Below are 24970 nucleotides of genomic sequence, written 5' to 3'. Positions count from 1 at the left end.
GTGACAGATAGTGTCCGTCACAAGTGAGAATTTGTGATTAATTAATTGGTGTCAGCCCTACCTCCACAACTCTATCTGGAAAAGTCTTATTAATCCATCCACAGCAAAGAAAAAGTTGGATGACTATAATACTCCATAGTTTCTTGTATTGCTCCATTATTTACACACTTGAGAAATGCCAACCATTATTACAGGCAGCGGCTTACATCTCTTGGATCCTCATTCCTCAAGGTTAGTAGTCATCTGGTATTTCATACGGAGTATTGTATTTCACTTTTACAAACATGAATACATGATACATACATTATACTATCATATTTTGTTCTCTTTTTAATGTGTAGGACTTATACTCTGCATTCAATTTCGTTACCAAGCTCTTGATCCGCTCAAGGTTCCATGTCTCTCTCAGGTTAGCCGCATCCATCCTATATTTTCTGCACTTTTTTTTTTTTTTTACATTATCTGAGTTCTTAGGAGCACTAGTCTTATACTCGTGCAATTTTGCACGGATTTGCTCTTTTAGAATTTGTTATTATATATAAAAAAATGAACATATTGATTAAGTTATGGAAAAATCATACTCCGTCTAGTTGTATTTTCTTCTCTTTTTCCTTTTTTGGAATGTTTTTTGTGGTCCAAAATTGATTGCGTGTGGGGTAGAGTGTTTTGTGGAAAAGAAATAAGCGACTAGGAGGGATTATTTAATATATTATTCATCTTGTTACTTGGTCGCTTAAAAAAGACGGGTCCTGATTTTTGCAGTACACATTTTACTCATCTCACAATTATACCCCTTTCAACCAATCGTTGGTTGGCGCAGTGGTAGCATGGGGCTGCGCTTGGTAGGAAGGTCTGCAGATCGATCTCCCACAACTGCGATTGGGAGGGGTTTAAATACCGTAATCCTTGGACATGCCCCGAAATCCGGATTAGTCGGCCCAATGTGGTTCGGATTACCGGATGATTTAAACAAAAAAAAAAACAAATATACCCCTTTCATTTCTCCTTTCATTTTCCCTCTCTAGCTTCTCTCTAATATATTCTCTCTAATTTCAAACCTTCCTCTAACTTCAAACCTTCATTTTCGTCTAGTTTTACAAACCCACTATTCAAATGGTTGTTGTGGACATTGGGTAAAGGATTCCCGACCGACTAGATAGACGGCGGAGTAACAATGTGTACTACATATTGTCTACATTACCAATTTACTACGTATGCACTACTTAAGCCAACTCGAACGGATTTTTGTAATTTGTTTAATTTATGTATTCCACTGTACTGCATACTACTTGCACAAATGCACTATATGTGATTGCCGCCCTGTACATTATTTCTTTACTACTTTGACCCTTTTTTTTTATATATGTACTACATATGTCTGCCTGATGAAAGGAATCCGGCGACCACCGTCCACCGGTAGTCCTTATCGCCGCTGATATTCGAATACACCAATATCCCCGTCATCCCAAACCAATTCACAATAATTAATTTGAACATAAACCCTAATTTAAAAAATACAAAACTATAATAAAGAGTCAATGTGTCAATTTAATTTAGAGGTGGCAATCGGGTGGGTCGAGTCGGATTCGAGTCGAGTTGTTTCGGGTGCGGGTTATCGTGATGTCGGATTTATTCGAGTCATATGAAATTGCATGTCGGATCGGTTCCGGTTGGATTATTTCAGGTTATGACTTACTTCGGGTATCGGGTCGGCATGGGGAACCTTTGGTCGGGTGACGGTGTAACACCCAGGATCTTAAGGAACATTGTTGACCGATCTTGTTGGCCAAGTAGACCTTAGAGATGAGTGAGTGAGGGATCAGACTTGTAACAGGAGACTTATAGGTTTAGTTACTCGACCTAGTCGAGGCCACTCGGCCGAGTATCACCAATACTCGACCGAGTGGAGACTACTCGGCCGAGTATTAGTATACTCGACCGAGTATGGCTGCCGTCGACACGTTATTATAAATGCAAGTTCGCGAGATTCATTTCATTTTCTCTTATTCCTCGACAGTTTCTCTTTCTCTAACCCTAGACTATCTTCCTCCTCTATCACTCCATAGCTTCATACCTTAAAGAAATTAGCCTAAACCCCTACCATGGGAATGTCGGGATTCGCGGAGCAAGGAGGACGTGGGTGGTGGTTGTCTATGTCGTCACCGATGTGCAAGGTTAGGTAAGTTGCTGCCTTGTGTCCTTTTGAATGATTCTTTGAGTATAGTTGTGTAATAGGATATGGTTATCATTGTTAGGGTGCTTAATGGAGTCGTGCGTGGCTATAAATGGAAGTCTTTCATGCTTTGTTATGAGGTAGGATTTCCTACTCAGTCTACTGTTAATTGATTTGAGATTATGATTGTTTTGTGATTCATGGTTATCCGCTGATCATCGGAGTATAGTGGTTGTGGTAATGATGGCGTTGTCATGTGACGGCTGCGATGCTGTGATTGGGTTTGTGGTGGAGTCACTTGCGGGAGTGGCTTCACACCCTAGTTCGCCCTCCGTGGAACCCGCAACGGGAGGGGATGTGCACATTAAGGGACAGGGACTGTTAGTCGCTCGTTGAGGAGCTGGACTAGGTGGGGATGGGTGCGGTCACCCCATGGCGGCGAGGATTACCTGTTGCGATGAGTAATCTGGCAGGGCTACACACTTCGTGTGTAGTCGGTGTTTGTACGAGGTGGTGAGTTTGGGATAGTGGATGATCAGCTATTTACTTTATTGTCTTATCTTATATTTGATTAGTCAGTACTGACCCCGTGTTGTTTTGTGGTATCTGCGGTGATCCATTCGGGGATGGTGAGCGAGTTGGTTTAGCGGTATTGTTGATTATTCTTTCTTTGGGATTGGAGGGATCGAGTCATCACGCCATCGGTCTAGAGTTGTAGAATCACAAGTATTGTAATTGAACTTTATTTTAGAGACTTGAATAAAATGGTATTGTGACAGATATTCTATTAATGTAATATTGTCCTTGTATTGTCTAATTTGATCTACTTCCTCGGGAAACCGAGATGGTGACACCGTCATACACTGGAATGGTCCTTGGTAAGGCGTTCTGGTGTGCGGGGGTGTTACAAAGTGGTATCAGAGCCGACGATTTTGGAACCTGAACTAACGAAATTAATGAACATAGGGTGTCAATTAAAATGAACCTGGTGTATGTACGTTGGGGGCCCCAGCCGATGCTAGATTTTGAGTGAGTAGGCGCCCTCATTTCAAAATCATGGCCCCATCGGACTTAAGCCAGACACGGGAAAAGGGTAGCTAGTGTGAGTCGTGGATTGCTAAGTGTTGTGTGCTGTGTGCATCTATTGTGTGCGTATCTATTACTAGAGTGGTATGTGTTAGGTAGATGTGTGGAAAAGTGGAAGTGAATATGGAATTGTTGCAATGTGTGATCAGTGACAAACTAATCAATTTGTTTTATGATGAATGTGTTAGGTGTGAAATTATTGTGTTACAAATGTGAATAAGGTGTATGTCTGGTGATTAGCAGAAGTAGAAATGATGTAATATAGAGCTAAACCTGGTAGGTGCCGTAATTAGATTGTGACATATGCCATATGGGTACAGTAAAATAGTTCTTGGCATAGTGAGGGATGAAGGTAGAAGTGATGATTGTTTGGAGGTGAATGTACGGATATACGTGTTGTTATGTGTTTACGTGGTAGGAATCAGTTTTAATTGTGACGAGCCGGAATCCCGGAACTCTGAACGATGTTATTGATTTTGCAGGAACAGTGAAAAGTTACGACTCCTTCTTTATTTCGAAAAAAATTCTATCGAGTAGATGCGAGTACTCGACCGAGTAGACCAAACTCGGCCGAGTATCAAGTTACATAACCGAGTACCCATTTTGTTAGAATAATAATCGATTCTGGTCTTTAAAACTCGACCGAGTAAGAATGGTACTCGACCGAGTAATGCACACTCGGCCGAGTATCCTAAATACTCGACCGAGTAGTGAACATTCGGCCGAGTATTCCCAACACTCGACCGAGTGTTGCTGTAGCAGGCCATTTGCGGGTTATACAAAAACCCTAATACCGTGCCTTTCTTTCTTATTTCCGCCTCCCATCTTCATCTTTCCTTCTCTCTAAAACTCCATACTCTTCCTTTCTCAAGCTTTTGGGTAACATCTTGGTGTCACACTTATTCTTGCTTGTCCTAAATCAGTTTAAGGTAAGATTTAAACTCAATCTCTTATTTGTTTTCAAAGACATTGTGTATTAGCATGCTATACTTCGATTGCTTGTTCAAAACGACCAAAATTTAGTCTTAAACTTATTGATTTTCGAATTCAATCACATATAGAACTTGTGTATATTTTGGTTAATTAATTTCATGGGGAAAAATTCAATTTCTGAATTCTAGGGTTAGCAAAAACGAAATTCTTCTTATTGTTGATGAGTATTTCCTGATTTGAAGCGATTTGAAAACTTGGAACTATGTGAATTGTAAAATACATGGTGATTTCTGATAGTTTATCTTACAAAGCTTATTCCAAACTTGATATACAAGTAAAACAGTCCGTCCTTTGTGTTAAGAACTTTCAAGTGTCAATCCTTTGTTAAAAATGATTTTCTTGCAGTATGGTGAAAACTAGAGGTTTACCCAACAAGAGACCTCGCGCGAATATCCAACTCGAGGTCGGGCAATGTAGCAGTGGACCGGTTGTACCGCCGGTGGAGGCACACCCATCGGTAATTTTTGCTAACTTCGATCATCGTAAGGCTTTCGTGGCTCTTATGCGTCGTCCTTTTCGCCCCACCCGTTGTGTCAACCCTAGTATCCTTGAGACTTTGGGGATTAAGGAGGACATAGTTCACATTTTCAAGATTTTGGGCATGGAGGGGTTGTATCACCTGAGAAAGAAATCCTACCCCCACTTGACCCTAGAGTTTTTGAGTTCTTTTGTGTATGATAAGAAGGGAAAGACCGTCTCTTTTCGTCTCTTGAATGAGGATCATGAGCTTACCCTGGATGAGTTGGCTGACCATTTAGGTTTAGAGGCCGAGGAGGATGACTACCTTAGTGACGTGGCCAAGAACAGTGGCGCACCTCAGTACCTTCCTTATTTGACCGGCAGACCCGCCCTACCGTCGGTGCCATGTTGATTAATGATATCCAGCACGTTTCCCTTCGTATGTTTCTAAGGATGCTGACCTGTCTGCTTTACTCGAGAGATGACGTGAGTAAGCTCAATTCTCACGAAGTCATGCTCCTTATGTCTTACCTTAACCTCCACCGCCGGAAACCGTTTTACTACAGTGCTCCTGGTATAGTATGCTCTAGTCTGGAGCGCATGGCACAGTCCGAGACCCGATTCATTGCCTGCGGGGCCATAGTGACCCGCCTAGCTCAGCGACTGACCGACTTTGAGGCCCCACCTCCTGAGGGGAATGAGTATGTTGAGGTTGTACCCACCATGGACGCCCAGTACTGGCGTTAGAACCGATGGTTGAGGAAGATGGATGATGGGTCGTATGCTTGGAGGGTGAGGGGTACTATGTGGATGGTGCTTCCGGACCCAGCTCATCTCCCTGTTGTTGATCATTTGGCCGAGTGGGAGCCTTGTGGCATTCCTAGATCGGAGCCCCAGTCTTACTTGATTGACCCACGGATCCTTCTGGACTTACCTGAGCCTGTCACCGTACATGAGGGACAGCAGCAGGCACCTCCCCCACCTAGGGAGCGTCGTGGAGTTAGGCAGCCTAGGGTAGACCCGGTTGTGTCTTAGCCCTCTTACTATGCCCCCGACTCCTACCTTTACCACCCTTATCAGTACTCGCCGTACCCCACGGTGCATGACCCTAGGATGCAGCCTCATGAGCTGGTGAGCTGGCTGAGCGGATCTCCTCTACTTTGGTGCTCCGCAACCTACACGAGATGACCCTTAGTCAGGGCATCGGGACTGATTTGGCACAGCCTGTATGGTGGAGAGGACCGGGAGTGGATACAGGAGTGTTCCACAGTTATGGGGTGGATCCGAGTTCCTGGAGACCTCCGGAGGAGACTGAGTTTGGCTACCTCGCAGGACCGTGGGGAGCCAACTCCGGCAGTCAGCTGGGAGGGGACTACTCAGCAGCAGCAGGTTTTCCAGGTGCAGGGAGTTCAGGTGCAGGTACTTCTGGCGCAGGTGGTGGTGATGACATGGAGGAGGGTCCTCGCTGCTGATCTTGGATGTTAGACTTATTTAGTTGATTTCTTGCATGTTAGACTTATTTAGTGGTGATGGACTTGTTTTGTTGTGTCGGATTTATTGCTCTTCTTTAGATGTTGCTTTCGGTATTTGGTATCTTCTGTTGGATGATTGTATTTGGCCATAAGGCCGTTACTTGGTTAACGTATGGAGTCGTGTTTCATGTCACTTCAGGTAGAAATTAGTTATGTATTAAACCATTGTGAAGAATTGTTGCAGGTTGTTAGTGATAGCTAAGTGATATCGACAAAACGCTCTCTGGCGGGCATCACTCGACCGAGTATAGATTACTACTCGACCGAGTAGAGCTTACTCGGCCGAGTATTCCTATACTCGACCGAGTAGAGCATACTCGACCGAGTAGTCTTTCATACTCGGCCGATTACTGCTGATTCGGAGGTTATTGGAATTTTTTTTTTTTATGAGAACTTCATAGTTACGTGATAATTGTATGACAAAGCATGTTAGTTTCTTATTTTACTATGTCATACTAAATGACGTCCCACAGATAGATCATAATTGTATCATGGGATTGTGATTGTTAGTATAAGCTATGAATTTAGGAGTGTTTCGTTGTATAACATAGGTTGGTTACCAGGATCTTAAATTGTTTAGGGGTGGAATACCCTAGACATTAAATTATATGAAAGGTAACACTTTACTCATACAACGTGGTAACTGTAAGAGTCTTATACGTATGTATATGTGTGGTTACAATGATAATTGCTCCAATGAGATTACGCATAGAGCTGTTCTTTCTTATTTATTCTATATATATTAATTGTCACGCTACAAGAATGTACATGTTGGTCGCTGAAATCATTGGTCTTTATAAGTCACAAATGTGTAAGGTCGTAAAGCAAGTTGGGCTAAAAGAGTTTATGAGTAATGTTGCCGTCATAAAGTACGTTTTAGCGTTGACATTGGGAAGTGATTATTGCTGAACTTCGGGGACGAAGTTCCATAAAGAGGGGAAGAGTAATGTCGCGGAATTACTTAATTCATCATGTTTAAATGTTTTATGTTATGAAGTATGTATTCCATTTTGGGTATTTAATCATACCTATGTTATTACTCCCTCCATTCAACTCCACATTACACATATTCCTTTTTGGTCCATTCAACTCCACATTACACCTTTCCTTATTTTGTTGTACTTTTAATACTATAATACTATAATGTCACTATTAAGGCCCACTTTTTCAACACAATACTAACACTTTCCATCCAATTGTTGTACTTTTATTACTATAATATACTTTTCTTAATATTTGTGCAAAAGTGATATATGCAATGTTGAGTTGAATGGAGGGAGTATATGTTTGCATTTGGAATTACAATTATGTTTCCTTTAAGTTGTATCTATGTTGTATTCAATTATTCAACTAATTGAAAATTATATTGTGCACGGGTGTCAAGTAAAATGAAGATTCGATTCAAAGAATGATAATGGGTATACGTGTTCAGAAGGTGGTGATCGTGTACTTATGTACTGTTTGTGTAAAATGGTTTTCTTATACGTGTTCAGAATGATAATGGGTATACGTGTTCAGAAGGTGGTGATCGTGTACTTATGTACTGTTTGTGTAAAATGGTGTTCGTACAATTGTGTAAAGTGTTGCAATTGCATACTTGCGTAAGTAAATGGTTGAGTACTGTTTTGAGAATGGGTGCATACGTGTTTTAAGGTCAATAGTAGTGGAGCCGTGTTAGCTGTGATAAATGATTGTTGTTGAGTGAGGTGGCTGATGGTATGTTTGGATAGTGTGAATTTGTGCACCTTAGTGAAGGTGGTTAATGTCATGGTACGTAAACTTGCGGGGTGTGTCGTGCGGACTGAACTTCGGGGACGAAGTTCTTTTTAAGGGGGGAAGATTGTAACACCCAGGATCTTAAGGAACATTGTTGACCGATCTTGTTGGCCAAGTAGACCTTAGAGATGAGTGAGTGAGGGATCAGACTTGTAACAGGAGACTTATAGGTTTAGTTACTCGACCTAGTCGAGGCCACTCGGCCGAGTATCGCCAATACTCGACCGAGTGGAGACTACTCGGCCGAGTATTAGTATACTCGACCGAGTATGGCTGCCGTCGACACGTTATTATAAATGCAAGTTCGCGAGATTCATTTCATTTTCTCTTATTCCTCGACAGTTTCTCTTTCTCTAACCCTAGACTATCTTCCTCCTCTATCACTCCATAGCTTCATACCTTAAAGAAATTAGCCTAAACCCCTACCATGGGAATGTCGGGATTCGCGGAGCAAGGAGGACGTGGGTGGTGGTTGTCTATGTCGTCACCGATGTGCAAGGTTAGGTAAGTGTCGCCTTGTGTCCTTTTGAATGATTCTTTGAGTATAGTTGTGTAATAGGATATGGTTATCATTGTTAGGGTGCTTAATGGAGTCGTGCGTGGCTATAAATAGAAGTCTTTCATGCTTTGTTATGAGGTAGGATTTCCTACTCAGTCTACTGTTAATTGATTTGAGATTATGATTGTTTTGTGATTCATGGTTATCCGCTGATCATCGGAGTATAGTGGTTGTGGTAATGATGGCGTTGTCATGTGACGGCTGCGATGCTGTGATTGGGTTTGTGGTGGAGTCACTTGCGGGAGTGGCTTCACACCCTAGTTCGCCCTCCGTGGAACCCGCCACGGGAGGGGATGTGCACATTAAGGGACGGGGGATCGTTAGTCGCTCGTTGAGGAGCCGGACTAGGTGGGGATGGGCTGCGGTCACCCATCGTGGCGAGGATTACCTGTTGCGATGGGTAATCTGGCAGGGCTACACACTTCGTGTGTAGTCGGTGTTTGTACGAGGTGGTGAGTTTAGGATAGTGGATGATCAGCTATTTACTTTATTGTCTTATCTTATATTTGATTAGTCAGTACTGACCCCGTGTTGTTTTGTGGTATCTGCGGTGATCCATTCGGGGATGGTGAGCAGTTGGTTTAGCAGGTATTGTTGATTCTTCTTTGGGATTGGAGGGATCGAGTCATCACGCTACTGGTCTAGAGTTGTAGAATCACAAGTATTGTAATTGAACTTTATTTTAGAGACTTGAATAAAATGGTATTGTGACAGATATTCTATTAATGTAATATTGTCCTTGTATTGTCTAATTTGATCTACTTCCTCGGGAAACCGAGATGGTGACACCGTCATACACTGGAATGGTCCTTGGTAAGGCGTTCTGGTGTGCGGGGGTGTTACAGACGGTTGTTATCGGTAGGGTTAGTTAGACATTTTGGTAGGGTTAATTAGACTAACAATCCTGAACCGTTCATATCGTGTTAAAAGGTTTTAGTACTAGATCTTATCGGGTTATAACAGGTCACAACTTATCCCTTTTTTAGGTCATTCTGTATTATTTTACGGCGTTATGCATCTATAGATATATAGCTAGTTGCTGAAAAATATATATAATGATATTGTATTTAAAATTTTCAAATTAAGAGTAATAACCATTGATTATGAATTTATGAAAAAAAAAATCTCAGTTATATAATATTGAATGTGAAATAACAAAGAAATAAATATTTATATAATTTTGTACTACCAGCTATTTGGACATAAGACTTAAGATAAAATTTAAACCAAAATGTTGAAAATCGAAGATAGCTAGATAATAAAAGGATGTGTGAGAAATATATTTTGACTAGATTGTGAAATAACTAGAAGTTAAATTCACCCAAATTCGAATTACTCTTAACTATCATTGACCGAACTTGAATTGATTTAAACAAAAATTTACTTGGGAAGCTCATTCAATTTCCTTACTACATTTAGAACGTGGACATTTAATTAGTGATAAATTAAGATGAAGAAGGGGACAATAGTGTTATTTTTTAAAACTAGCTAAACGGTAGGTTTAACAAGAAAATGTAGCCATAAAGCTAGTTAAGTTTATTGAAGTTAAATTTTAGTTAATTTAAGTTAATTTAAGCTTAATCACCCTAAGTTAATTAAGCAAAGTTAACTTAAATTTAGTTAAGTTGATGCAATTTTTAATTTACCTAAGTTCAGCTCGACTTAGCTCACATAACTTCAATTGAATTCAGTTTAGATCCATTTAGCTCTATTTAACTTAATTAAGTTGCTGTCAAAAAAAAACTTAATTAAGTTAAGTTCAAATCAATTTAGCTTAATTGAGTTCAATTCAATTCACTTTAGCTAGAGTTAGTTCAATTCAGTTAGTTCAATTCAGTTAACTAGTTCAGTTTAGCTCAACAATTCAATTCAGTTTAGCTCATGTCTATTTCGGTCTAATGCCTTTTGCCAGGTTCAGCTCAACTCAATTCAGCTTAGCTATACTCAAATTAACTCTTACTTCATTTTCATCTAGTTCAGTTTTGCTGAGCTCTGAGTTCCATTAATTTTAGTTTAGCTCCTTTGAGCTGAAAGATTAAGACCTAATCAAATAAAGTAGCTGAAATGTGTTGCCAAATAAAGCTAAAAAATAAAAAGTGTATTAATTTCTTATCTAGTCTTGTGTAAGACGGTTTTACACAATTATAATGCAAAACGGATCCATATATAACCATATTAGATAAAGTATATATTAAAAGAATTCGTTTTAAAATACTTTTTTTTTTTTTGTAAAAATACAGGAATATTTGTAGTTTTTATTCCAATTACCTATTTTTTTACTAAAAAACGTGGGAAGTAGTCCAATATAATGTTAAGTAGACCACGTTTTCCATTTCTATTCCTTTCATAGTGGTTATGGTTTTGCCCACAAACACATGTTTAACATTAATACCAATTTTAGAGTTTGTTATGCACAATCAAAACTTCGTGTATTAGGTTTATAAGTTAACTATATACAATATACACATAATTAAATTGAACGATAAACTTTTTGTCCAAACTTATAGACCAAAGTATTAGCACTTCCGGACTCGTATATTTAGACAACATTTACATGGAAAACTATAAAGAAAAAAAAAAGTATACAAAAATTCTTAATTTGTAAACTTAACGTTAATTCTAGTCTTATAGACATAGTCTTATTCAGGTATGTATCAATTAATCGAGTTTTACCCAAGTCGGGTTCTTTTCTTTGTCGGATTTTATCGGCTTTGGTGTTATCGTGTTTGGGTTATATCGGTTATCGGATGTTATTAAGAATCGGGTTATGTTGGATCGGACCGGGTCGGTTTCATGTGTTATAATTCTGTAGTATTTTCGGGTGTCAGACGGGTTCGATATCGGGCGAGTCGGATCGGTTTTATCGAGTCGGGTCGGGTTTTGCCAGGTCTAATTTAATTATTAATAATGGATTATTGAATAATTTGATGAAGGTTGAAGAAAGTCGCGGATGTAACAATACAGAGAAGGTAGAGAGAATTAAGTTGATATTTTTTAGTTAAGGGTAGAGAAGTGGAAAGTTTGGTGCAATATGTACTCAGATGAGTAAAAATATGTACTGCCAAAATAAATTCCGAAAAAGACGATGCTACTTTATCTTGTTACTTAGGCGGGGTATGTTAGCCGGAAAACTAAGCGATACACTATAAGATGAGTTTAGACTTGTCAAAAGCAAGCTTATTTATTGCCCAACCCTGAAAATCGGCAGAACCCATCCGAAAATCATCCGAAAAATTACCCAAACCCGAAAACTCCCTCCCTAATAATGATTCGCACGGGTCAAGATCCGCCTAACCCATAACCCGACCCGCAAATGGGTAAATTTGTTGAAACTTGAAAAATTGTATTCAAAGCAAAGAAAACTTACAAACGATATAAAATAATCTAAATTTTCAAAATTTTGATATAAGCATGAATGCGTGATTGTATATGTTTTAAAGCACGATTTTGCCAAATAAATAATAAATAACTAGTTTAGATCCCGCGTAATAAATGTGCGGTATTTATAGAATTTTTATTTTTGTATTACTAATCATGCTAAATTAACAACTCATTAATTTTTCATATTTCACGTCATTATATTATGATATGTGAAAAAAAAATTGAAATATAAAGTTATTCAACTGAATAAATTAAGCTGTAAAATAACAGTGGTATCTCATTAAATGCTCGTTTTTATCATTATTGTATTTTGTTTCGAGAAAAAAATCTAAAATTGAAAATTAATCCAAGAGAATTGTGTAATATGCTGAAATATCTTTTTATAAAAAGTATTTTTTATACCACAAAGCCAATGATTCCAATTTAGAAATTCTCTCAGTTTTTTTTTGTTATGAAAGTAATCAAAATAATTTATAGTTTTGTTTATACATAGTATGAGTCAAGTCATTTTCAAATAATAGCATCAACAAAAGATTTAGTAATTTAATAATTATATGGTTTGATAAAAAGATTAATTTTAATGAAAATAATTATATAATGAAATATACATTATAATAATTAATTTTCTTATTTAGTGAATATAATTAAAGTATCAATAGTTAACTTTATTAAAAAGATGTCTTATGAGATCTGGTAATTCGAAGATATATTATCTGACGTGCAATATAGCAATGATTGATGATATATTTTTTTTGGCAATGATTTTCTATATTTTGATTAGTGAAAGATATATTTCGAGTTTTGTAATATATGAACACAAATTTTTGGCAATGATTGAGGATTTTTTTACTTGTAGCAATATAGCAATGATTGACGGTATATTTTTTTTTTTTTAGGGCAATGATTGAGGATTTTATACTTATTTTTTGGCAATCAATTTTTACGTTATTTTTGGGCGAGATCATTGATATGATCAAGATTTAGCACATAGTAGAATAGAAGGACGTTATACATATTTTTTTTGGAATCATTTTTTACATTAGACTTGCCCATAGTAGAATGCAAATATTAAAAACCCAATTAGAAGATAATATTTTAGGCGGGAAAAAACGGAGATTAGCCTATTCATTTAGTAAATAGGGGATTAATCAAATGATTTATCTTTTTTGCAAGAAAGGGTACATCCTATTCTTATTCTTCCATAAAGGGTAGAAAATAGGAATGGTTTTCTTACAAAGGAGCATCCAAATTATCTAAGCATAAATAGAGTTTAAATGATCAATAACCATGTTACTATGTTTAACATTCCTAGCAAGGATCTTGACACTAACATGGAATTGCACCTGCCTAAGCAAGCCATGAATGCCAGATTCCTTGCCAGAAAAAATCCGAGTATTGCGTTCCTGCTAAATCGTATAGACACAAGCAGTAAGACGCTGCCAGCCAGTTTTCCAATGCTTACGACTGTTTCTGTGCCTACACCAAAACAGCTCCTGTCTCAGATTGGCAGTCCTTCCATAAACACGCATCCAACACAGTACATTCCTCCAGCAAAAAGACAGGCAAAGAATAAATGGGAGTGGGTTTGAGCTGCCCCCTTACATAGCACACACCAATTAACCAAGTAGAGCCCCCTTCTGCATAAGTTGTCCACAGTTGGGAGCTTCCCTTGAGCAGCTAGTGCAGTAATAAAGCTATGTTTAGGGATTACATTAGGATTCCAAACAGCCTTAGCCCATCTAATCTTAGGGTAGTGAGGTCTTATAAGTTCATATGCTTTACTGACCATGAATTGCCCCTTAGCAGAAACACAAGTTTGAAGAGCATTTTCAGCAGAAGCAACTTTACCATAGAGTTGCAGGAGGAGGTCCCTGTTGTGCAGGATACTTCTCCAACTTTCAGAGTGGCAAGGTTTTAGAGCAGTGTTCCATATGGTACCACTCTTCACATTATAAGCATTATTCCATTGAACCCATAGAGACTCAGAGTGTGTTTGCATTTTCCATATCCACTTACAAATATTTGCACTATTCCAAGAAAGGATCTCCTTAATATGGAAACCATCATCATCCCAAGGGCAACAGCAAGACTGCCAGCTCTTCATAAAAAGTTTCTGCTTGCCCGTAGTAGATTGCCACAGATAATTCCTACATAACTTGTTAATAATCTTAATGAGTGCTTTGGGAATTATTAAGATATTGCACCAATAGTTCTCAAGACCAAATAAGATAGAGCTGAGGAGTTGTAATCGTCCAGTATAAGAAAGCAAATGAGTAGTCTAGTGATTAACAGCATGTTGAACTTTTTCAAGTAGAGCATTATACATAGACATGCTGAGTTTACTGTCATTTAAGGGCAGTCCTACATACCTGAAAGGGAAGGTGCCTTCAGAATATCCAGTAGCCTTCTGAATCAGAGCTTTAACATCAGTGTTAACCCCACCAAAATAAATCTCAGTTTTATCAGGATTAGCCACCAACCCACCAACCCAGAGACAGAGCCAAACAAGCCAAGGGTTTGTGCAACTGCTTGTACAGATGGGACATCTCCTCTCACAAATATCATGAGGTCATCAGCAAAGATAAGATGATTAAGCTTGATCTTTGCACATTTTGGATGATAAGTAACATGTGGGAGAGAGCAAATTTGTCTTAGGTATCGAGAGAGTATTTCCATTCCAAGGACAAACAAGTAAGGAGACATGGGGTCTCCCTGTCTTAAGCCACCAGCTCCTTTAAAGAAACCCACATTACTGCCATTAATCTTTAGAGTAAACCAGGTACTACTGATGCATCCCATAATCCATTTAACAAATTGATCAGGGAAGTTCAAGCTCTTAAGCATGCTTTCCACAAACTGCCATTGAACAGAATCAAATGCTTTTTTAATGTCAACTTTGACCAGAGTGCGAGGGGAGCAAGTGCTATGATTGTAACCTTTGATTAGAGCCTGAGAGAGCATGATATTCTCAAAAATGCTCCTCTTATCAATAAAAGCTCCTTGTTCAGGGCCAATGAGCTTCTTTAGGATGGGTTTCAGCCTAGCAACCAGGATCTTACTTATAGTTTTATATAAGACAGTGCAACACGCAATAGGCCTAAAGTCTTTAACTGAAGTAACTACATCTTTTTTAGGGATGAGTGTTAGTACAGTCACATTAGCCTGCTTAGCCAACTTGCCAGTCTTGAAAAAGGATTGAACAGCTTTGATAAAATCATCACCCACCACAGACCAGGCAGACTTATAGAACCCAGCAGAGAAGCCATCATACCCAGGACTTTTCTGATTCCCAATGGAAAAGAGAGCATTCTTAATTTCTAAAACAGTAACTCGTAAGCAAAGGGGAGCCCGATCAGCAGGATCCAGACAAGCTCCTTTGGCCACAAAATCTTGGTCAAGATTCAGAATAGGGTGCTGAGCCCCCAAGAGATCCTGATAATAATCCACAAAAGCAGAGTTAACCCTATCCACTCCATGAACAATGAGCCCATTCTGATTGCATATCTGCCCCACTATACTCTGTTGCTTCCTTTTTGCAATCTTAGCAAAGAAAAATTTTGAGGAACAATCATTCATTTTTATCCCATGGATCTTAGCACGCTGATGCAGCATTCTCAATTCAGCTTTTTGCAAAGAAGCATACACCTGAATGAGATGAGCCTTATCAGCTTGAAGTGCACTATTGGTGGGATCAGTACTTAGAGCCTGCTGGCAGGATGCTAAATGTTGTGCAGCAGCTATAACTCTTTGAGATAGACCATTATAATCGTGTTTGTGAAGGAGGGTAAGGTGCTCCCTCACAGCAGCCAATTTCTTAAAGAACTGGTAAATAGGGGAGCCTTTACACTGAGCAGCCCATCCAGTAGTAACACATGTTTGATATTGAGGATGCTCTATCCAACAGTCTAAGAAACTGAATTGCTTCCTAAATTTCTGGTCCTCAAATACATTGACAAGTATAGGAGAATGATTAGAAAGTCCAGGAAGTAAGACAACAGCATTAGAACTGGGGAAAGTCTGAAGCCATTGAGCATTGACCAGAGCTCTGTCCAATCTGGACCAGACTCTAGTACCATCATGGCGCTTATTGGTCCAAGAGAATTCACACCCAGTGGAAGAAAGATCATCCAATTGACAATTCCTTAAGCAATCATTAAAAGTCATTACCTCAGAGAATTTGGGAGGATTGGGCCCAGTTCTCTCAGAAGCATTCCTAACTATATTAAAGTCTCCAGAAAGCATCCAGTTGCTGCTAAGAGTAGAGATCCTAAGAAGCTCATTCCATAGGGACTCTCTACCTTGAGCAGTGTTGCACCCATAAATAAACGAAACATCTAGTCTTTGGTTGGTAGCATTGTGGAGGATACCACAGTGAATAACCTGAGAATGAGTATCACTACTAACCATAGTTAGTTATGATTCTTATAATTAGTTATGATTTTATAATTGGAATTTTTTTTGAAAATAGGATGAGCATTATGCTCTTTAACATGAGTTTCCAATAGGCCAAAAATGTCAAGCTTATATCTACCCAAGAGGCTCCTCACCTCCTGGTGCTTTAGGGAATCATTAAATCCCCTAATATTCCATGTAGAGATTTTCATGTGGTAATGGGGTCCTTATCAGGAGGTTCAGTCTCAGCATTAGTAACCATCATGTCAGCAGCAATTAGTAAAACCTCAATGCCATTGGACTCCGGTGAAACTCTGAATGCACTTCACTCCTGTGTCAACCTCTTTCCCACCAGGTGTGTTGGACCCTAGCTGCTGGCTTCCTGAGCCCTTCAATCAATCATATATAATAATATAGTCACTTTTTTCACATCCCTGCAACAACCGGTAAATCTAATACTTTGTGCGGAGTATATCATTGCAATATTGAATTTATCCTTACTAACTTATTATAGGGTTTTTCTACGTGTTGCCTTTGTATTTCTTGGAATTATGTGGTACTCATCCCTTTTAAAAAATATCTGGGGTACCATAAACTTAATGAAAACATCTTAAAAACCCAAACTTCTCTAATTCCCCTCTTTTAAATGTTTAGTTTATACATTTTTGATTGATTTTTCGATAATTTGTCATGCCATTAACGTAAACCTGGTTTCATTAGAAAATTTAACTGATTAAAAACGTAACTTTTAGTGGTTTGGGTATTTGAGGAACATTTTACTAAGATTAAGGGTAACACGGATGTTTTAAAAAATGCAGGGGTACCACATAGAATTCGGAAAACGACAGGGGTACCAACTACCACGTAGATAAACCCTTAACTTAATATACAATAGTGTGTTATATACAAATTCCTTGACCTGAGATTAGCATCAACAATATCTTCCGGAACCACACCACATAACCCTGTCTCTCCCTTCATCATACAAAGTACTTACATACTTGTATTGACTCAACGTAACTTGGTTTGTTGATAACTTCATCTTTTAACCAATATTTATCCATAATTTACACTTAAAACAACAGTTTTGTACAAATAAAATACGAAACTATATATTTCGACAAATTAAACGTGTCAAAACTTTACACATTTATCCGTAAGATAGATAATATTCCATATTTGCTGGAGGTAACTATGTTTTCTTATCCATATGCAGGTGATAGCCGGGGATGTAGTAGTTGGTGCTGTCTGACATAATGCGTTAAGATAAAATGAGCTTATACAGAAGAATATTGCAGGACTTAGACTTAATAGAAACAGATGTCGAGAGATTTTGTGGATCTTCAACCCAAGAACTCGAAAGTAGAATCGAGTCACTCAGGCGTGGGTTGATGTACATCATACCATATTGGGATTCACGTCTAGGGGAGACATACTCTCTTAGACAACTAGACGATTTTAAGGATGGGAATGAATTCATTGATTATTGGTTGCGAAAAGTGGACTGTAGCTCCGAGTCCTCCTGTGAAAGAGGTGTGAGTCTCTGGCACACAGCCGATTACTTTTACTCATCTAGCTACCCTGAGAATGGGGAAAATGATTGGGTGAAATTCGTAGAGGGAGTACTGGAATCTGTTGAGCATGTTGAGGAAGTAACTCTTTCAATGTCAGATGAGTTTAGAACCATTAAACAAGGACTTGGACTCTTGCTATGTTTTCACAAGTCGGTGGCGAATTGGAACTTAGAAAAGTGCGAAAAAATTAGGCCACAGACACATGATTTGTCAAAGCATATGAAACATTATGCTGAGAGAGCTATGCAAATCTTTAAGCTACTGCCATTGACCAATGTAGATGCAAAGAGCTACATTTCTAGATTGGCGGAGTTGATATCAAATTATGTAAGTTACTGGCGGAACATTAGGAACTGCAAACCCCTCAATATAACCTTGGAAGACCAATGTGAACCCGAGTATGAGATTCTTGTTTGCCTCACTGATGATCTGCAATACCTTCTGAACACACTACTGGAGAATCTTCCTTCCCAGAGGGTATCGGACATTAGACGCATTGTAGATGAATTGGACGCTATTCAGTGTGCAATTAGTCCTACATGGATGAAAATATTTGTGGAGAGTGGCATATCCAAATTCATTGCAAGAGATATATATAGTTCGGCGAAAATGGCGAGTCATGTAATTTCGAATCTCATCACAAATGATAGTGTACTTCATAATCAACAGAAGATTGCTCACATTAAAGATGTTGCCGAGAATATATACATGGAATACACTGAGCCTAACAGTTTAATCGACGATTTCTTCAGATGTGCGAGGCTGATATTGGAGGAAGTCGTGTTAAATAATACTCCAGCTACCAGTTATGTAACGGAGCTCAGCGTACTCCACACATTTATCAAGGACCCCGAAAATTTGTTGCACAAACGTATAGAACTCTGGGATAAGTGTCGCGAAATTCGACTAATCATCTATACCGCTTGGCATCAACTCTGGTCACTCTGCTTAAGTGAAGCAAAGAGTAGAAAGGAATTTCTTACTCTATCTCTTGACATCTTCAACGATATCCCGGCAAACATGCTGCAACAGGGTGATCTATTACCAGACTTGATCGTATATTTAGTCCAAATGCCTAGAGCTAATGAGCTTTTGCATGATCTTCGCGGATCTCTTGTCACAGCGGAAGCTAACAACCTATTTGTAAAGTTAGTTTACTCCCTTGAGAAAAATCTAATGAAAACTCTCACGACAGCGGGAGTAGACGATGTGGTTGAAGATGTTGAGGTTGGGGTCATTGAAGCAGCACACAATTATATCTTATTTTTCAGGGAATTTAAAAATGATGCTCGCTCTGGTTTGAAGGAAGGAGTCGAGGGCTTCAACGCATCTCTCAGACACGCTTATGATGAATATGTCAATTTGCCAAGCATGGAGCTGTCCATGTCTGAGTTAGAGTTCTTTGATATGCTACTGAATCTGACAGAGTGCAAGGAAAATGATACTTGTAATTCAGATCATATTGGAGTACTCCATGATGATTTATCTACTTGCTTTTCTTTTCTTCAACCTTATACGATGAGGCACGAAAAACCGGAGGAAGTCAAACAGCTATGGACTCAAATTATGAAACTCGGTCGCAAAGTGGACAATATGATAGACACATTTGAGGAGTTTCCTCCATGGTATAACAAATTACGAGTTTTTTATGTCTCAGAAGAGGTTAAGCTTGTCAAAGAAGATTTGTCGAAAATTTCCAGCAGGGGGTTATCCACGACTGAAGGCGAGGGCTCGGGTATATATGCTGAAAACCAAATGGGAAAAGGCCACGCGACAGAGCATTTCAAAGATGAAGTCCGTTTTGAGGAGGAAGATAGACTAAGGGTGCAACTTACCACAGGGTCGAGTTTGGAGAAAATATCGATAATTGGTATGCCTGGTTTAGGAAAGACAACCTTAGCCATGAGTCTATATAAAAATTGTGCCAAGTCTTTCCATGCTCTTGCTTGGTGTTATGTTGGGCAAGAGTTTCGACGGAAAGAGCTGCTCCAAAATATCATAGGCCAGATTAGTGAGCGACCTAGCAGTGAAATCAATGCCATGAAGGACGAAGATTTAGCTAAACTCTTGAAGCAGTGCCTTCTTCAAAAAAGGAACTATCTCATAGTCTTGGATGATGTATGGGAGGTTGATGCTTGGGATGCTCTTTGGAGATGTTTTCCAACCAGCGGCAATGGAGGTAAAATACTAATAACAAGCAGGTCCAACATCGTCGGAGAGAAAATTTGTGGTGATATAAATGTTATAAAACTCAACCTCTTAACTCCCGACAAAAGTTGGCATCTGTTGAAGAAGAAAATATTTGGCACGAGGAGTTGTCCTAAAAAATTATGTGAAATTGGGCAAGGAATCGCAGACAAATGTGGAGGGCTGCCGCTTTCAATTGTTGTGATAGCTGGAGTTCTTAAAAATAAAAGTGAGACGGAAGATGGATGGAAGGAAATTGAACGGAGCCTGGACGATCACCTCTTAAATGCTGGTTCTAGTACCCTAGAACTAAGTTACAGACATCTACCAGTTCGCATGAAGCAATGTTTTCTATATTGCGCAGCATTCTCTAAAGGTACAGAAATCCCTAGGTCGAAACTGATACTACTATGGCTTGCAGAAAGATTCGTAGAGACTTCGTATGAGCAGGAAAGCTTGGAATGCGTTGCAGAGAAGTACTTGTGTGACCTAGTGGACAGAAATTTGCTAATGGTTGCAAAAAGAGGTTCTGATCATCGGATTCAGGCGTGCAGGGTTCATGATTTGCTGCTAGATTTTTGCATACAAAAAGCAGAAACAGAGAAGTTTCTGTACGCATTAGACAGGTATGTTTTCATTACTTTACAAAATTACACAAATTTCCCTCTAACAATAACAAAGCCGGTTCTATCTGAAATGTACCAACATGAATTATAGTTTATCTTCAAATATATTGTTCACTAGTTTAGGCAAAAGTGCACGGGCATGTATAAGAAATCCCCTATTTACTAAATGAATAAGCGAAACTCAACTTTTCCCGCCTAAAACATATTTCCTAGAAAAGTGTTTGATATTTTTAGCATGTACTATAGGTGTGGACATGATAAGTTATAATTGGACATAATCTTTTGTATTTATATATTTATAACATTTAATATTTCACATTTTGTACAAATTTATCTCCGATCTTTTGAGGATAAGGACTTTTTTTTTAATGAACTTATTGATAAAAATTTATTGACTTTTTTATTATAAGAAGTTGCGGGTAAAAAATATGGTATTAGTAAATATTTGTTAAAATTCATTGACTTTTTATGATAAAATTTTGCAGCTAAAAACTACTCTCTCCATACCAGACCAATGGTAACATTGACCGTTTTGCCACTATTCATGGTCGTAGGAAATCTTTGATATTATTCTTAATCTATAAGACAAAATATAGTCATGTATCGAGAGAAAATTGAAATTGAATACTCACTTGTGAATAGTGTACAAAAATGAAATTGGTAGAGTGGAGTTGAATGCATGAAGTAGCATCAATAAAAGATTTAATATTTTATAGTTTTGTATTATTTATATTATTTATATTTTAATTAAAATATTATAGTTTAGTGTTTAACGAAGATTACATAATTTGATAAAAAGATTAATTTTAATGAAATGCATTATAATTATTAATTTCTTTATTTAGTAAAAACAATTAAATAAATAGCTTCCTTATTTAAAAAGATGCTTTTTTGGAGGGAAATTCATGAATTCACCTATTATTTTAGATTTTTAGTAGGTAGTGGATTCTCCATGCAATCTCACCCATATTTGCTGAAATGAAATAATTACAGAAATTTCCCATGGTGCCCTCGAATTTTGGCAGATTACACATGGTACCCGTCATTTTAAGTTTCTACATATGGTACCCCTGTATTTACATTTTTCTTTCCCGAAATACCCTTGACAGAATTCCGTCATCATGCCGTTACTATTATTGACTTATGACTCCTTTTTTTGTAATTTAAATCCTTATTTTTATCTAACAAACACATCTCAAGCCTAATCTCACTTATCCCCTCTACCACCACCACCCCTACCACTACCACCACACCATCACCACCAAACTCTGACGACCACCACTCCCCCACCCTTATTTCCGCCCTAGTTCAACCCCATTCCAGCCATATACCTCGCCCAAATCAACCCCATACACAGCCACCAAACACCATAAATATGTCCTGAACCCACCAACTTCAAAGCCCAAAAAAGAGCCTTCACACACACATTTCAGCCGCAAAACCACCGTGTTCCAAACCCGCATTGGCCCCCTTCAACACGCCTCATACAACCCTTCAAACCACCGGCACAACCGCCTCCCTTTCTGCTCTCATACAACCACTAGATCTGCCTCACCATCTGCCCACAACCAGCCTTAAACACCCCTTACCACACGCCTAAAATAACCCCACATTTTTCACCCTTTTTCGGGCTTTGAAGTTGGCGGGTTCAGGGTATATAGGGTGTTTGGTGGCTGTGTATGGGGCTGATTAGGGTGAGGTATAAGGCTAGAATGGGTTTGAACTAGGGCAGGAATAAGGGTGGGGGGTGGTGGTCGTCGGAATCTAGTGTTGGTGGTGGTGTGGTGGTAGTGGTAGAGGGGATGAGTGAGATTAGGCATTTAGGCTGCTTGAGGTGTGTTTTGTTAGATTAAATAAGGATTTAGAATTTTAGACAACAAAAAAAACGAGACATAAATCAATAATAGTAACGGTGTTATGACGGAAGTCTGCCAAGGGTATTTTAGGAAAGAAAAACGTAAATATAGGGGTACCATATGTAGAAACTTAAAATGAGGGGTACCATGTGTAATCTGCCAAAGTTCTGAGGGTACCATGGGAAATTTCCGAAATAATTATGTTTCCTAAAAAGTCCAATTTAGAAATTTTATTTATGCCGAACTCAGAGATTAGGGATAGATAGATAGATAGAGATATAGATAGTCTTTGCATTGCTTATGTGTTTTACATTCCAGGTCGGATGATCCTGAGAGTCGGCAACATCGTGGTCGCCTATGCTTTTGCTCATTTGACTGTCTGCTTGGAGCAACACAGCTAAAACCGCGTTCCTTGATTTGCTCTTTGGGGTTTCATTACAAGTATAGCCCATGGGAAACCTTCACGTTTGAGTTTGAGAATTTCAAATCACTTACTTTGCTGGATTTGGAAAAACATGAAATGGATGATAACTTTTCTGCAAATATAGGAGAACTGACATTGTTGAGATACTTGTCCATGAGGGGTTGGATGACAAGTATCCCATCCTCAATAAGTCGTCTCTTGAACCTTGAAACGCTCATTGTGAGAGGAACCCGCGGTGAAGTTGAGGTTCCTCACACAATTTTCAGCCTGAGCAAATTAAGAGAACTCCTGGTGGATAAACGTGCAAGAGTTGATGTGCATCCGAGTAACGACAACTCTTTAAGTAGTCTCCAAACCTTCTCTACCCCAGTTCTTTCAGGGAGCGCTGCTGATCAGATAATTGCAAGGTTGCCAATTCTTCGAAAGCTAAGATGCATAATATTGGAAAAGTCATTTGACTTATCTATTCTTGATCGCCTTTGTCACCTTGAATCTTTGAAAGTGTTCTATCAAAGCTTGGATCCATTTTGTGGCAAGCTTAGCTTTCCCTCGAACCTTTACAAACTGACACTTTCTAGATTTCAGTTACCCTGGTTGGACATGGAAAAGATTGCTGTTATGTTGCCTCGGCTTGAGATCCTCAAGTTACTGTTCAGAGCCTTTGAAGGGGAACAATGGAGCACAACCGCGACCTTCAAAAACCTGAAATACTTGAGAATGGAGGGGCTTAATATTAGAGAATGGGTAGCATCAGATGATAACTTTCCTATGCTAGAGCGATTAGTTGTGCGTAGATGCAGGTCGCTTGATAAAATTCCGGAAGAAGTCGGAAACCTAGAATATCTTATGGGAATTGAAGCACACTGGTGTGATACCTCGCTGGTGAAGTCGGTTCTCAAGATCAAGAGGAAGCAGATTGATGATGGAAACAGGAAGTTCGAGGCCACAATATATCCCACTGTGCTCGACCTTAGCGATGATGAAGAGCTCAGTGAGTAGATAACTCCCTGGTACCCCGTTTTCCGAAGGAATCAGAGTAACATTAAAGAAACAAACATTACAATCAAGCTGATGAGTTGAAGGATTCCGAGCAGGAACTTGGTGCGATTCTGGTTTACGAGTATTATATATTGTTGTAAGTTTTCCATTGGTAGCGTCTGTCATTTTTTCCCTTATTGTATGACTCAGCGTTTTACTTTCACATGAGTGATTCATGTCAACAGATTTTCAACTTGTTTTCAGATTAAATTATGTTTTTGTATTGTAAACTTCGACCATTGTTTTATCGCAATATACATTTGAAGCATATATCACCTTGAAGAATTTGAAGTCAGAACCCATAATGTATTTGGTTTAAAAAAGAGTTTTGGTTCATGACGTGACAGTGTCCGATTTGTTGTAAGAGCTTACCGGGTCAAAGAACGGAACTCCGTATTTGTTTCGGAAAGTTGCTTGAATCAGTGGGTCCTCCCGAGATAACCATAGTGAAGTCTGTTCCAGAATAAATATCACAAGTCGATGGCAAATTGCGACTTTGAAAATTGGGATGAAATTAGGCCACTGACACATGATATGTTTTGGGTATGAAAGATTTTCCCCTAAGAGCTATGCGCATCTTTATGCCACGATTCGCCAACGTTGATAAAAAGTTGTGTGTGCTACTCGCGGTACATTAGGAACACCGTAGCCCTGAATGTAACCTCGGAATATCCATCTGAACTCGAGTATGAAACTCTTGTTTGCTTTGCTGACGATCTACAATACATCCTGACCACACTACTGATCGATCTTCGGCCCCAGATGGTAAGGGACATTCGATGCGTTACTTGTGAACTCGAGTATGAAACTCGTCTCTCTTTTCTCTATGTTTATCTATTGTTTGTAAACCTGTCAAACGGGTCGGACGGACGGGTTACAGGTTCAGGTAAAATACGGGTCGGGTCAGCTTCGGG

At 38.9% G+C, this 24970-nt stretch overlaps 1 protein-coding gene across 8 annotated transcripts; it reads left to right on the top strand.

Moving 5' to 3' along the window:
• LOC141611328 (putative late blight resistance protein homolog R1B-16) lies at positions 1-24347 on the top strand. 8 transcript variants are annotated; one of them, XM_074429844.1, is made up of 4 exons: positions 1-231; positions 342-409; positions 17568-20738; positions 22913-24347. In XM_074429844.1, exons 3-4 carry the CDS (start codon positions 17623-17625, stop codon positions 24015-24017), a joined length of 4221 nt encoding a protein of 1406 aa, XP_074285945.1. In that variant the 5' UTR covers positions 1-231; positions 342-409; positions 17568-17622; the 3' UTR covers positions 24018-24347. The 8 variants fall into 8 exon arrangements, 1 of the variants encoding a protein (XP_074285945.1); XR_012528588.1 differs by lacking the exons at positions 17568-20738; positions 22913-24347 and adding exons at positions 2067-2179; positions 2256-2787 and having other exon boundaries at positions 54-231; XR_012528589.1 differs by lacking the exons at positions 17568-20738; positions 22913-24347 and adding exons at positions 2067-2174; positions 2256-2787 and having other exon boundaries at positions 55-231.
• The last annotated feature ends 623 nt before the right edge of the window (positions 24348-24970 follow it).

The sequence above is a fragment of the Silene latifolia genome, chromosome 11 (assembly GCF_048544455.1).
Source record: "Silene latifolia isolate original U9 population chromosome 11, ASM4854445v1, whole genome shotgun sequence".
Lineage (NCBI taxonomy): Eukaryota > Viridiplantae > Streptophyta > Magnoliopsida > Caryophyllales > Caryophyllaceae > Silene > Silene latifolia.
The sequence above is the reverse complement of the archived record's forward strand: the minus strand, read 5'-3'. Positions and strand labels throughout refer to the sequence as shown.